Raw genomic sequence first — 12,542 nt, forward strand, 5'->3', positions numbered from 1 at the left:
TCTTCTCAAAAAAAAAGAAAATTAAAAAAATTCATAACAGTACAATTTATAAGCGAAAATTTCATCGAATTCCAAAGAATTCAAAAAATTAAAAAAATTCAGGAAAATTTAAACTGCAAAACAATAAAAGCACAAAAAAAATGATCAAAAGGGCAAATTGCACCGTCAAATTTAATCCGGGTTTAGGGTTACCTATGGTTTAATAATTAATATCCACGGAAACGATTGTTGCAACAATTTGCAATTGTCGCAATTCGTAATTGAGGCTATAGAGTTCATATAGGAATCAACAATAAATGTAGTCTCATCCCCTTTTATATCAAGACTATAGGTACGTTCTCCGCGGGATATGTACCTACTCGCTCTGGTAGGTAATTCCCGTCGGAAAAACTTTAAATGTCAAATTTCGTTTCCCTTTTCCGTAGATTAAAAGGTCGTAAATGCAGGACGGTTCTCGTTAGTACTTTTTTTCGGTGAATCTGAATTTGTTATCAGAATTTCCATAACACGCTAGATGTAGAAGCTACAGTGGTTAGTATACTCTCTTGTTTCTTATGGACGCCATATTGGATTTTTACGGAACAAGAGAGAGGACAAAAAAACATTTGAATGCATCGCCATCATAGCTTTGTTGATTCAACAAGATCTACTTAGTTACCTTATATGGATGTTTTGTTGAGAAATGAATGTAAAATTTGTCTTCCATAAAAATCCAATATGGCGTTATTTTCAAAAATTTCTTTACTCACAACAAGGGATAACTTTGCCCCCATCGAGCAACGAATTTGAACCACCCCCTCACAAAAATTTGCTTTCGAGATACTGTCCCAGAGGACCCAGGTACATTTGACAAGGGAAGCAAATTTTCCGGGAGCAAACTTTCTGAGGGCGAATATTTCTGGGTGTGAATTTTATCACACACGTTCAGTTATACCATTGTATTATATTCGTTTATAAATAAAATGGTTATATAGACGACGGGATTAAAAATTCCGATGTTCTATAATGTTTTTCGCAAAGGTTTCGGGTAAATAATAAAAATTTGAATCTCATAGTCGCCATTTTTAAGGTGTTTGCAAATGTAGGTACATATTTTCAGTTTTTTTGCATTTTAATTAAAACGTTGTCTAATTAGAATTTATGCTTAGTACACATGCATAATTAATATTCAACAGAAACTAAAATTTCAATAACAAAGTCTGTCCCTTGTTTATTAAAAACAACGTGAGAAAGAAAGCTTTTTATGAAATTATATTTTCCGTCTGGCTGTCCGATGATGGTGCAATTTGAGCGTAGGTCAAATGGTGAACCACAAGAATTCATTTTCCTGCATTTTAATGATCCTAAATAAGTGACCGAAAGCACACACAGACGGATGGATGGATGGAATAAAACATCATCATCCTTGATTTCGTCATCGCATAGAATATTTCTACGTCATCAATTTATGAATCAATTCCAACTGCTCCCATCTCTTTCTGAATCACGTGCGATGGCGTCGTAGTTGGGGAGTAAGATTGCATCGGCGGTTTTGAAAAAATTGATGCTTAATTGCAATTTTTTAACTTCCGCCGAGCAAAACAGGCGGAAAAATTGCCCTTTCGACGTGTACGAATACAAAATAATCAGTAATTGATGCGTTGACAACTAGATCACTTGTACCGCTAGCTTTGATGACTCATCGCCCCCCGAAGAGAATCACACACTTTTTCAACCATGACCGTATAACGTCCCCCTCTCTCCACCCCGAAGCGCTCGGACATCGTAAAAATATCTAACAATTTTCATTGCGCAAACGTGAACCAATTTATAGGAAAGACATTTTGCGGATTCCTCAGTTGAGTTTGTGTGTTCTTGTAGTGAGTACGTTTGAACTACTGCCACCTTTAACAAAATGGGCGATATCGGTAAGTTAACATTTGGTTTATTGTCGGCTATTGGTGGATTTTGCCTCGCATTCAGTTGTTTTGTTTTTTGCCGCCAATTTTTCGAGGTACCCGGCGAAATTGGAAAATTTCTTGCGTTTCGACACGCCCATGATGGCCTCCACTGACCATTTCAACCTTGCGTTGCGCGTTTATTTTTAGAAACCGTGTCATCGCGTTATTCAACATTTAAATCAGACGCCCGATTACTGCATTATTTATAATGATGCCGGTAACTTAATCGCTATCCGGGTAATTAGCGCGCCCGGTTGCCAGGCAACCCGTTTGACACATTTCGCGCGCTGACCCCGAAAGTCTTTTGGGTCAGGGCCTACCTTGGCGTAGGCCCGTATTCGTTTTTTGGGCCCGGAAAATTGGCCGCGTTTATTCGAATTAATTAACGAAAGCCTACGTTAATCAACGGCATTTCTATGGGAGAGGCAATTGAAAATGGGTATTAATACAAATTCGACCTTCCGTTCTAATAATAGACGTTACCAAGATTTAATTTATTTGAAAAATCGGCAGATGTGGCTCGTAAATACGTTCGCGTTCGTTGTCCCCAAGGCATTTTTTGGCAAATCTCCACATAGTTTTAGGCTCTTAGTGGCAGTGCGAGCGAAAATAATGAACGAGTTCCGGAGTCCACTTAGCAGGTAAATTGGTTTTGACTTTGTACCATCTGGCTTTTTATTGCACCCGTATGGAACGTCATTTCATTGGTTATTCTGAAAATATTGCCATCATACAAATTGTTGTGCAACAAAATCTTACCAAGTAACATTGGAACGTAGCGGGGGGGGGGGGGGGCGTTTGATTGCAGGGACCGGGGGGGCAGCATAAAAGTTATACGTAGGGTACGTCCTCCCCAAGATTGCACACCTCTAAACGAGAGTATGAGGGGGGGGGGGGGGGGGCAGATAATATAAATAATGATTTCAAATGGATTTCAATATCTTTTGATCAAAATGCGCATGCGTAAAATTGATTTGGACGTTTTCCTACTGAAATTAACATTTTGACATCTTCCAAATCATGTTTTATGCACTTAAAATCAAGGTTAGGTTTTTCGTGGGTCAAGACACTATAACAGCCTTCAAATCTGTGAGAGTGGAAGTCTAAAGGAAATCAAAAGACGGCAAAGATTTCAAAAAATTTAAATATAAGTAACTTTATAGACTACAACGACCCTAAGATTTCATGAGTCCGAAGGACATTCTGGTAATTCCATAACCTCTACCCCCACCCCTCCCTTTAGCTACGCCACTGTGTACTGGTTCTAATTTGTTCATACACCAGCTTTGATTAATTTTTGAAACGATGCAATTGCAGCAATATACATTTTCAAAATTATTTTGACTTGCTGGCTAGGGGGGGGGGGGGGTTGCATTTAAAACATTTCTGCTTCACAAATTAGATGCAGCCGATCGTTATCAAAACAAAAACTAAGAATCCTTTGAGTTTTGTTTCTGATGGATTCAGTTGTTTCTTCGGACATTATTATTATCTTCAAAATCTTCCCATGTAGCAATATACACGGTGTTCAATTTTTAAAAGATGACTGATCGATAACACCTTGTTGCAGTTTTTCCATTACTATCAATTGTTTTGACGTTTTGTAGGGATGTAGATTGCGCATTCCTTTGTTCTTACTACTTATCTACCCTTATTGTTAAAGTATCACTTTATCCTTCCTTTTGTTGTAAACAATTTATTATAGTACTTTGTATGATGGCATTTTCAGAATAATGGCGCTTGCAATTTAACAAATCTTGACCGAGTGTGCACTCATTTTCATAACACACGCACTAACCAAAAGACTGCGAGGTAAAAACCACCGGCTCATTCGATTAACAATCTCGACCACCCCCTAATAACCATCCTCTTGCAGAACTAAACACCGAAGACAAACTCGAATACACCTTTTTCCCGAACGACTGCGGTTACGTGCGATTTAAAGTACGAGCGGCGAACGACGCCCATGTTGCGTTAACGTCGTCGGCCGCCGAATGCGATCCGATGTACGAGATCTTCATCGGCGGATGGGGCAATCAGAAGTCGGTGATTCGCAAAAACCGCACCAAGCCCGACGTCGCCGAAATGCCGACGCCGAACATTTTACATCCTGGCGAATTCCGTTCGTTCTGGATTCGGTGGGATAATAACACCATCTCGTGCGGATGCGAGAACAACTCGCAACCGTTCATCACCTGGACCGATAGCGAGCACGTACCCATCCGCTACGTCGGCGTCTGCACCGGATGGGGCTCGACCGGTTGCTGGATAATCAACCAGGGAGCGCCCCTGCCGGGATACGCGGAGGGAGGTTTCGGATCGAGCGCGTGCAGCTCCTGCTGGGTGGGCTCGAGCGGCGGAAGCGTGCCGCCGCACGCGTTCGTCGGCGGAAACGATTCCAGCGGCGAACCTCTCTACGTGGTGCGGTGCAACTACGAGGGCGGGCTGATCCCGGGCAAGCTAGTCGCGAGTCACGGAACCGCGTACGTACCGTGGGGCGGCAACGAGAACGCCGTCGCCGACTACGAAGTCCTCTGCGAGTTCGGCGGACGCTGGGTCCCCTGCTCGGAGGGCAATATTCCACCAAACGCGCTGACCGCCGGCCAAAGCGAGGACGGCGAGCCCCTATTCGTGGGTCGCGTCATGCACGAGGGGAGCCTCACCATCGGAAAGGTGCAGCAAAGTCACGGCTGCTGTTACATCCCATACGGAGGTCAAGAGATGAACTTCCACCAGTACGAAATTCTCATCTCCTAAGCTTCCTCCGTCGGCATACCTGCTACACTTGTTAATCGATAAAATATAATCAAAATTTTGCACGTTACGGCTTTTAGGTGCCTTATTGAATGTTATTAATGCCTTGTATCGGGTTTATTTTTGTATAACTTGCACAAATTTGTTACCGATAGTAGCAATGAGATTTGTTTGGAGACTGTTTGTACTCATTATTTAAATAATTTATTTTGATAACTTTAATGTGTTTGTCAATAAAGAGCTTGCACAAGAAACTTTGGTTATTTTAATGCGACCCCCCCCCCCCCCCAAATTGGGCTCTCTTGTTTGATTGACAGGGAAATTAATAGTTTCCGTGGTGTTTCCACGCGCCTAGACAACAAATTTCTACTTCCGAGTCACTTCTGCCCTTTGATACTACTCATACGCAAAATTTCATGTGATGTCCACCGAAGGTACAAAAAAAGTCGGCAGCAAAATTCAGCAAAACGCCTTAGCTTCAATTATCTGACCCGCGAAGGTCCGTACTGACAATTCATGATACAACTCACGCAGAATTTCATGTGATGTCCACCGAAGGTTTTAGCTTCAATTATCAACCCGTATACGAGTTCCGTATGGAGAAGAATAATTTTTGACTGGCATTTGCTGTTCATTCTCCCCTTATGATACAATTAACGCAAAATTTCATGTGATGTCCACCGAAGGTACAAAAAAAGTCGGCAGCAAAATTAAGCAAAACACTTTAGCTTCAATTATTGGACCCGTATACGAAAGTTCCGTATGGACAAGAATAATTTTTGACTGGATTTGCTGTTCATTCTCCCCTTATGATACAACTCACGCAGAATTTCATGTGATGTCCACCGAAGGTACAAAAAAAGTCGGCAGCAAAATTAAGCAAAACACTTTAGCTTCAATTATTGGACCCGTATACGAAAGTTCCGTATGGACAAGAATAATTTTTGACTGGATTTGCTGTTCATTCTGCCCTTCTGATACTACCTCATACGCAACATTTCAAGTGATGTCTGCGTAAGTTGCTGGGTCAGTAAATTTCTCACAAACAGCACGCAGCAAAATTCAGCAAAACCTTTGGCGTTGTAGTTCCAATTATCTGATGTTATCAATCGTTTGGACTGGAGTTTGTGAGATATTCCGAAGGCACACATCTCTCCCTTCTGACACAACTCATACGGAAAATTTCGGGAACAGTCAATTTCCCACAAACAGCAAAATTCAGCAAAACGAGTGCATTAGCACTTTAGGTTTAATTGTCTGACCCATATACAAAAGTTCTTTACGGACAAGAATCTTTTTTGAGTGGATTTGCTATCAAGAATGTCACGTGTTCCATTACCGAGCAAGCCGAAGGCGAGTTCGACACACATTTTACACTCCCGATACAACTCGTTCGTAAAATTTCAATTTATATGTGCTGGGTCAGTACATTTCTCATAAACAGCAAGCAGCAAAATTTAGCTTCAATTATCTGACTCATATAAAAAAGTTCTGTATGCTCAAGAATTTTTGGGTAGATTTTCTGTCGAAAATGTTAGATATTCCAATGCCGAGCGAGCCTACGGCGAATTTGGCACACATTCTACCCTTCTGATACAACTCGTAAGTAAAATTTCAAGTGATGTCTGCATAACTTGCTGGTTCAATAAATTTCTCACAAGTAGCAAATCAGCAAAATTCAGCTAACCGTGTGATGTACGCCAGCAAAATAAGACTCATACACAACATTTCAAGTCCGCGTAAGTCGCTTGCTCAGTAAAATTCTTACAAAAAAGTCGACAGCAACATTCAGCAAAGTGAGTGAGTTAGCGCCAATTATCTGGCCCATATAAAAAAGTTCTGTACGGACAAGAATAATTTTTGAGTGGATTTTCTTTCAAGAATGTTACTAATGCCGAGCGAGCCGAAGGTGAGTTCGGCACACATTCTACTCTCCTGATATGACTCATACACAAAATTTCAAGTGATGTCCACAAAAGTTGCTTGCTCTGTACATTTCTTACAAAAACAATAAGCAGCAAAATGAGTGCTCCCTCGGCAGACAGCGCTTAAGCTCCAATTATCTGACCCATATAAACACGTTATGTATGGGCAAGAACAATTTTTGAGTGGGTTTGCTGTCAAGAATGTTGTCTATTTCAATGCCGAGCGAGCCGAAGGCGAGTTCGGCACACATCTAACCTTCTGAAGCAGCTCATATGCAAAATGAGATCTGCATAAGTTGCTGGGCCCGTAAATTTGTCACAAACCGTACGCAGCAAAATTCAGCGAAAAGAGTGCCGAACTTGTCTTCGGCTCGATCGGCGATCGTTATCGCTGTAGCTTCAATTGCCTGACCCATAAGAACTCTTCTGTATGGGCCAGAAAAATTGTTGGGTGGATTTGCTGTCAAAATTGTTACATATTCCAATTCCACACATTTAACTCCTCTGATACAACCCATACGCAAAATTTTAAATGAGATCTGCTGGATCAGTACATTTCTCACAATCAGTAAGCAGCAAAATCCAGCAAAACAAGTGAAATTAGCGCTTAAGCTTCAATTCAATTATCTGACCCATATAAACAAGTTCTCTATGGACAAGATTCATTTTTGAGTGAATTTGCATCAAGAATGTTATGTATAGGCGAGTTCGGCACACATTCTACCCTCCTGATACAACAAAATGAGTGCCGAACTGGCCTTTGGGTCACTTAGCAATCGTTAGCGCTTAAACTTCAATTATTTGACCCAAGTAGTAAAGCAGCAAAATGGGATGTACGCCAGCAAAATTAGTTTTGCCCATACAGAACTATTTATTTCATCAGATAATTACAGTTAATTCACACATTCTGCCCTCCTGATACGACCCACACTTCCAGAGAAGTTGCATACTCAGTAAATTTTTTACAAAAAAGACGGCAGTAAGATGGGAGTCGAATTCGCCTTCGGCTCGCTCGGCAATCATTAGCGCTTAAGCCTCAATATGACCCATATAAATACGTTCTGTACGGACAGGACATTTGAGTGGATTTGCTGCCAAAAATGATAGATATTCCATTCTACCCTTCTGATACCAGCTCATACGCAAAATTTCAAATGATTAAAAGTTGCCGGCTTCAAATCATGTCCGCACAAGTTTTTTGGTCAGTAAATTTCTCACAAGCAGTAATCAGCAAAATTCAGCAAATTGAGTGTCGAACTCGCCATCGGCTCGCTCGGCAAGCGCATCATTTTTCCAAGCCTTCTGTTTCTTCGGTTTTCAGCTTCTGCAGATGCAGCCCCCCTCCCCCCTTCCAAAGCAAAAGCCGATTTCTCCAACCTAGTAGAGCTCTTAAACTTAGTCGTCCTCAAAGTAACCCAAACCCTGGTCTGAAAAAGAGCCAAAATCAAGAGCGGCTACGAGTGGTGGGGAAAACTCAACTTGTGTGCGAGGCACTGTTTGGCACTTGTACCATTTGGATTGTTATTAATGACCTTCGTTTTTCAGAGCTTAATACAGCCGACAGACTTGAATACACCTTCTTCCCCAACGACTGCGGCTATGTACGCTTCAAGGTGCGTACCTCGAACGACGCCCACATCGCGTTGACCACCTCGGCCGCCGAGCACGATCCGATGTACGAGGTCTTCATCGGCGGATGGGGAAATCAGCGATCGGTGATTCGCAAGAACCGCACCAAGCCCGATCGCGCCGAGGTGCCGACGCCGAACATCCTGAACGCCGGCGAGTTCCGCACGTTCTGGGTACGTTGGGACAACAACACGATCTCGTGCGGATGCGAGAACAACGCGCAGCCCTTCATCAGCTGGACCGACACCGAGCACATTCCGATTCGCTACGTCGGCGTGTGCACCGGCTGGGGTGCCTCCGGCTCGTGGATAATTCAGCAAGGCGCGCCCTTGCCCGGCTTCGGCGCCCCTCCCGCGGGCGGCTATCCCGGCGCGCCCCAGGCGCAGTACGGCGCCCCCGGTTACCAGCAGCCCGGTTACGGGGCGCCCCAGCCGCAATCGTTCGGCGGCAACTACGGCGGCGGTCACCAGTGGGTTAGCGCGAGCGGCGGCAGCGTGCCACCCGGCGCTTTCGTCGGCGGAAACGATACGAACGGCGAACCTCTGTACGTGATCAAGGGCCACTTCCAGGGCGCCGTAATCCCCGGCAAGCTCGCGCCGAGCCACGGTAGCGCTTACGTAGCTTGGGGCGGTAACGAGAACGCAGTCCAACAGTACGAGGTCCTGTGCCACTTCAACGGCAGGTGGGTGCCTTGCAGCGCCGGAAATATTCCGCCCAACGCCATCGTCGGCGGACAAAGCGAGACCGGCGAGCCCTTCTACATTGGCCGCGCCCATCACCAGGGCTCGACCACCATTGGCAAAGTTCAACGTAGCCACAACTGCTGCTACATTTCCTACGGAGGCCAAGAAATCAGCTACCAACAATTCGAGGTATTGATTCCTTAAATCTCAGGTGCTAAAAGAAAGCTTGGCTAGGTGTGCATAGTGTAGGTAAAAAAATACAAAAAAAAATGCACAATGTTTAGCTTGCGGTGCCTTAACTCACGTATTTCTATATTATATAAAAAATGCTATATATCTATCTATTCTTGTTAACTTTATATATACCCAGTGTATTCACTTAAGTCTTTGAGGCCAATTGTTAGGTATATAATATACGTATAAATGATGCCAATCTTGACAGTACTTTATTTTACACGTTTTGATTTTGTAAGAGTTTTATTATTCGTTGTTATTTTTATACAATGTTTGTTAATGACAGAAAAATGTATCTTTGGGTGTAATTTACTTAAATCATGTACGAATAAAATTTGCATTTGGTTAATCTGTCTTTTATATAAAGGCCTGTTGTACGAGCTATATCAGTTATTCCCTAAAAGCCAATATCTGAATCTAAACAGGTGGGCACCAGAAGATTTTGCAAAGGCATTTTAAAGATACGACTGTAACGCCAGTAAAAATAAGCTCAGCAAAGCCAGCACAAGTCAAAGAAGTTTGTTCCAAAATGTTACAAATGTGGAGAGTTAGGCCATTATAAGCGGGACTTTAAGAAGTCCAAGTCTGAGAAGTCAGTGAAATCTGTGAATTCACAAGTCAAGGACAAGTTAAAACAGTTTCTTGTTGAAGCGAAGATTCTTGGACACGTAGTGAAAGAGCTTTTGAGTGAATGAAGCAGTCACGGGGATGGGACTGTAGTCAAAATTGAGCTAAGACACCTAATTCTGTGATTGTCTTCAACCAGGGGCGGGTTACCTATCTTGCAGGAGCGGGATTTTGAGGCCGGAAAAAAAATGGTCTCAGATCGACCCGGAAAAAAAATTTCCAATAGAATGTGGCCTGTAGAATCCATTATTTCAAACAGTTCCAAGATTGGGCTACTAGTTCAAAAGTTACAGCCCTTTGAATTTTTTTTCGAAATTTGTTTTTTGTCCATAACTATTTATTGAGAGGTCTAATCGAAAACGTACGAATTGTTTTGGATTCTACGCACCAAAATTAATAAGAAAAGGTGTTTTCCCGAGAAATTTTGGTGCAGTCGATTTTTGGTAAAAAAGGAAGGTTATACACTGCCTTTTTTTGAGCTCCGAAAAAAAAATTGTCTCAGATCGACCCGGAAAAAAATTTTCTTATAGAATGTGGCCTGTAGAATCCATAATTTAAAACAGTTCCAAGATTGGGCTACTAGTTCAAAAGTTACAGCCCTTTGAATTTTTTTTCGAAATTGGTTTCTAGTCTAACTTTTGATTGAGAAGTCTAATCGAAAAAGTAAAAAAGGAAGGTTAATTATTCAAATACTATGCGAAGTATTCGAATACTTCTCAAAGTATTCAAATACCTTGCCAAGTATTCGATCACTAAATATTTGTGAAAGTATTTGAGTTACAAATACAAATACTGTTTCCATAAAAGTATTTAATTAGAAAGTATTTGATACTTTAAGGGATTTGAATACTAAAAAGTATTTACAAAATCGAATACTGCCCAGCTCTGATCTGCAATAAGGGAGTACCCGATCGGCGAAGCTCGCGCCGCAGCCAAACGGATCAATACTATATTACAGTTTATTATTGAATATATCTGATATACATATATCAAGTGATATATATCACTTGATATATATCCTCCGAACCCTGCCCAAACCTAACGAATAACCAGGTTCCCCACCCAATGACTAACTAAAAAGTGAGTTGCCTTCTAGCCGCGATTAAAGGAAAGTACATGACATGTTGTGACGAATACTCTACGCATACTGTTCAAACGCACCTTGCTACTTGAATTCATTAATTAATTAAGGTAGTGTCACATGTTCTGCTTAGGTGGTTGGTGTTTTAATTTGCTGTGATTAGCATAGTCTGGGTTTTATATTCAAGGCCAAGGTTTTTCTAATAAATAAACTCGCAGACATTACAGTGTTTTATTTGAGTGTTCCTGCCCGACTGGGTCCCGAGTCATTGTATTAGCTTCGTGTAACGTAAGGGGGCCCTACCTTACACGATCGGATCACGTGCCATTCTTTTTGAATTTTGAGCGGGAACCGTGTTTTGATACTGGGATTGCAACGTTGCCACTTTACCGTGAAATCTGTCATCTTCACTTCGAGCCTGGGGTGGGTTAAGATCAGTACAGGCTCGAAACCATGGGCGGGTTACCTATCTTGCAGGAGCGGGATTACGCTAATCAAAGCTCTTCAGTTTAGAATCTATGTGCGATAAATGAGTGGCGATTTAATAATTTCCACCTATCTTGTTTTTAGTTAAATTTGCCTACAAGGCCATGCAATTTTCCATCTTGCTTTTAACCAAAGGACTTAATTGCACCAAAGATGAGTCACATCCTGTGTATTTCACCCTTTCTTAGAATCTTGATATCCGCTTCCTGACCCATAATTCCCAAAACTTGTTTTTAACCTATATGATACCTCTTGAAGTTTACCTGCTACTTTTTGTGATGTTATAATTTTATGTTACGCATTCACATCATTACAAACAATTAATTTTACAACACAATTTGATATTTATTTGTAAGTTCTTTTTTTCCCAGCCTATTTCCATTTTTATTCGGTGAACTACTATTTCCAAAGTTTATTTTTGCAATGTAATTTATTTCGACTTAAATTTCTGAGGTTTCACAATCTTAATAAATGCGATCATTATTAAACAAACTTTTCACAATTTCAGTGTTTATTTTATGCTCTTTCCCTACTGTGCGTCAGGTCAAAGCGTTGTTTACAACTAACGTAAGGGGGCCCTGCTTTAGATGTTTGATCACGTGCCACTTTTCAAATTTAAGCGGGATCTTGTTTAGTTTTGGAGGAAACAGTCATTCGAGTGGCCATTTTTAAACGTTGCCGGGTTGACTTTATTTCCGTGTTCTTGTAGTGTGAAGTTAGCGTAGAACCTGGGGGTTAAGTACACTACAGGGGGAAGAAAATGAAGCAGAAGTATCCTAAAAAAACGATCCAGGGTTAGTAATGGATCCGATGAATTTGAAGAATCTGAGAAAATTGAAGAACAATTCAAATATGGCAAAGGATCAGATGAAACTGAAGCAGACAAATTCGAAGAATTTTAATCTCAAAAATCGGATGAATTAGACGATGTGATAATCCACCCTGATGGTTAGGCAACACACGTTTACAGCTGAGACAAAAATATAATATGCTCTGTATATCACCAACGACCGTTTTGCGCGGATGCCGAATACTAGGGGATTTTGGTAACGAGGGGAGAATGGAGAAGATGGCGGCGAGGTCGACCGGAAGGCACACGCTTTCCCGGTTTTTTATTATTCTTGATTATTTTTGGTGGTGGTGTTTTGAAGGTGTATTTACAGGTAGTAACCATTTTATTCTT

At 41.6% G+C, this 12,542-nt stretch overlaps 1 protein-coding gene across 1 annotated transcript; it reads left to right on the forward strand.

The window, feature by feature from the left end:
• Nucleotides 1-1,756: 1,756 nt before the first annotated feature.
• LOC116180732 lies at nt 1,757-9,486 on the forward strand. The gene is made up of 4 exons (XM_031500850.1): nt 1,757-1,907; nt 3,817-4,695; nt 5,423-5,545; nt 8,165-9,486. Exons 1-4 carry the CDS (start codon nt 1,895-1,897, stop codon nt 9,133-9,135), a joined length of 1,986 nt encoding a protein of 661 aa, XP_031356710.1. The 5' UTR covers nt 1,757-1,894; the 3' UTR covers nt 9,136-9,486.
• The last annotated feature ends 3,056 nt before the right edge of the window (nt 9,487-12,542 follow it).

The sequence above is a fragment of the Photinus pyralis genome, unplaced genomic scaffold, assembly GCF_008802855.1.
Source record: "Photinus pyralis isolate 1611_PpyrPB1 unplaced genomic scaffold, Ppyr1.3 Ppyr1.4_LG9, whole genome shotgun sequence".
In the NCBI taxonomy this organism is placed as follows: domain Eukaryota; kingdom Metazoa; phylum Arthropoda; class Insecta; order Coleoptera; family Lampyridae; genus Photinus; species Photinus pyralis.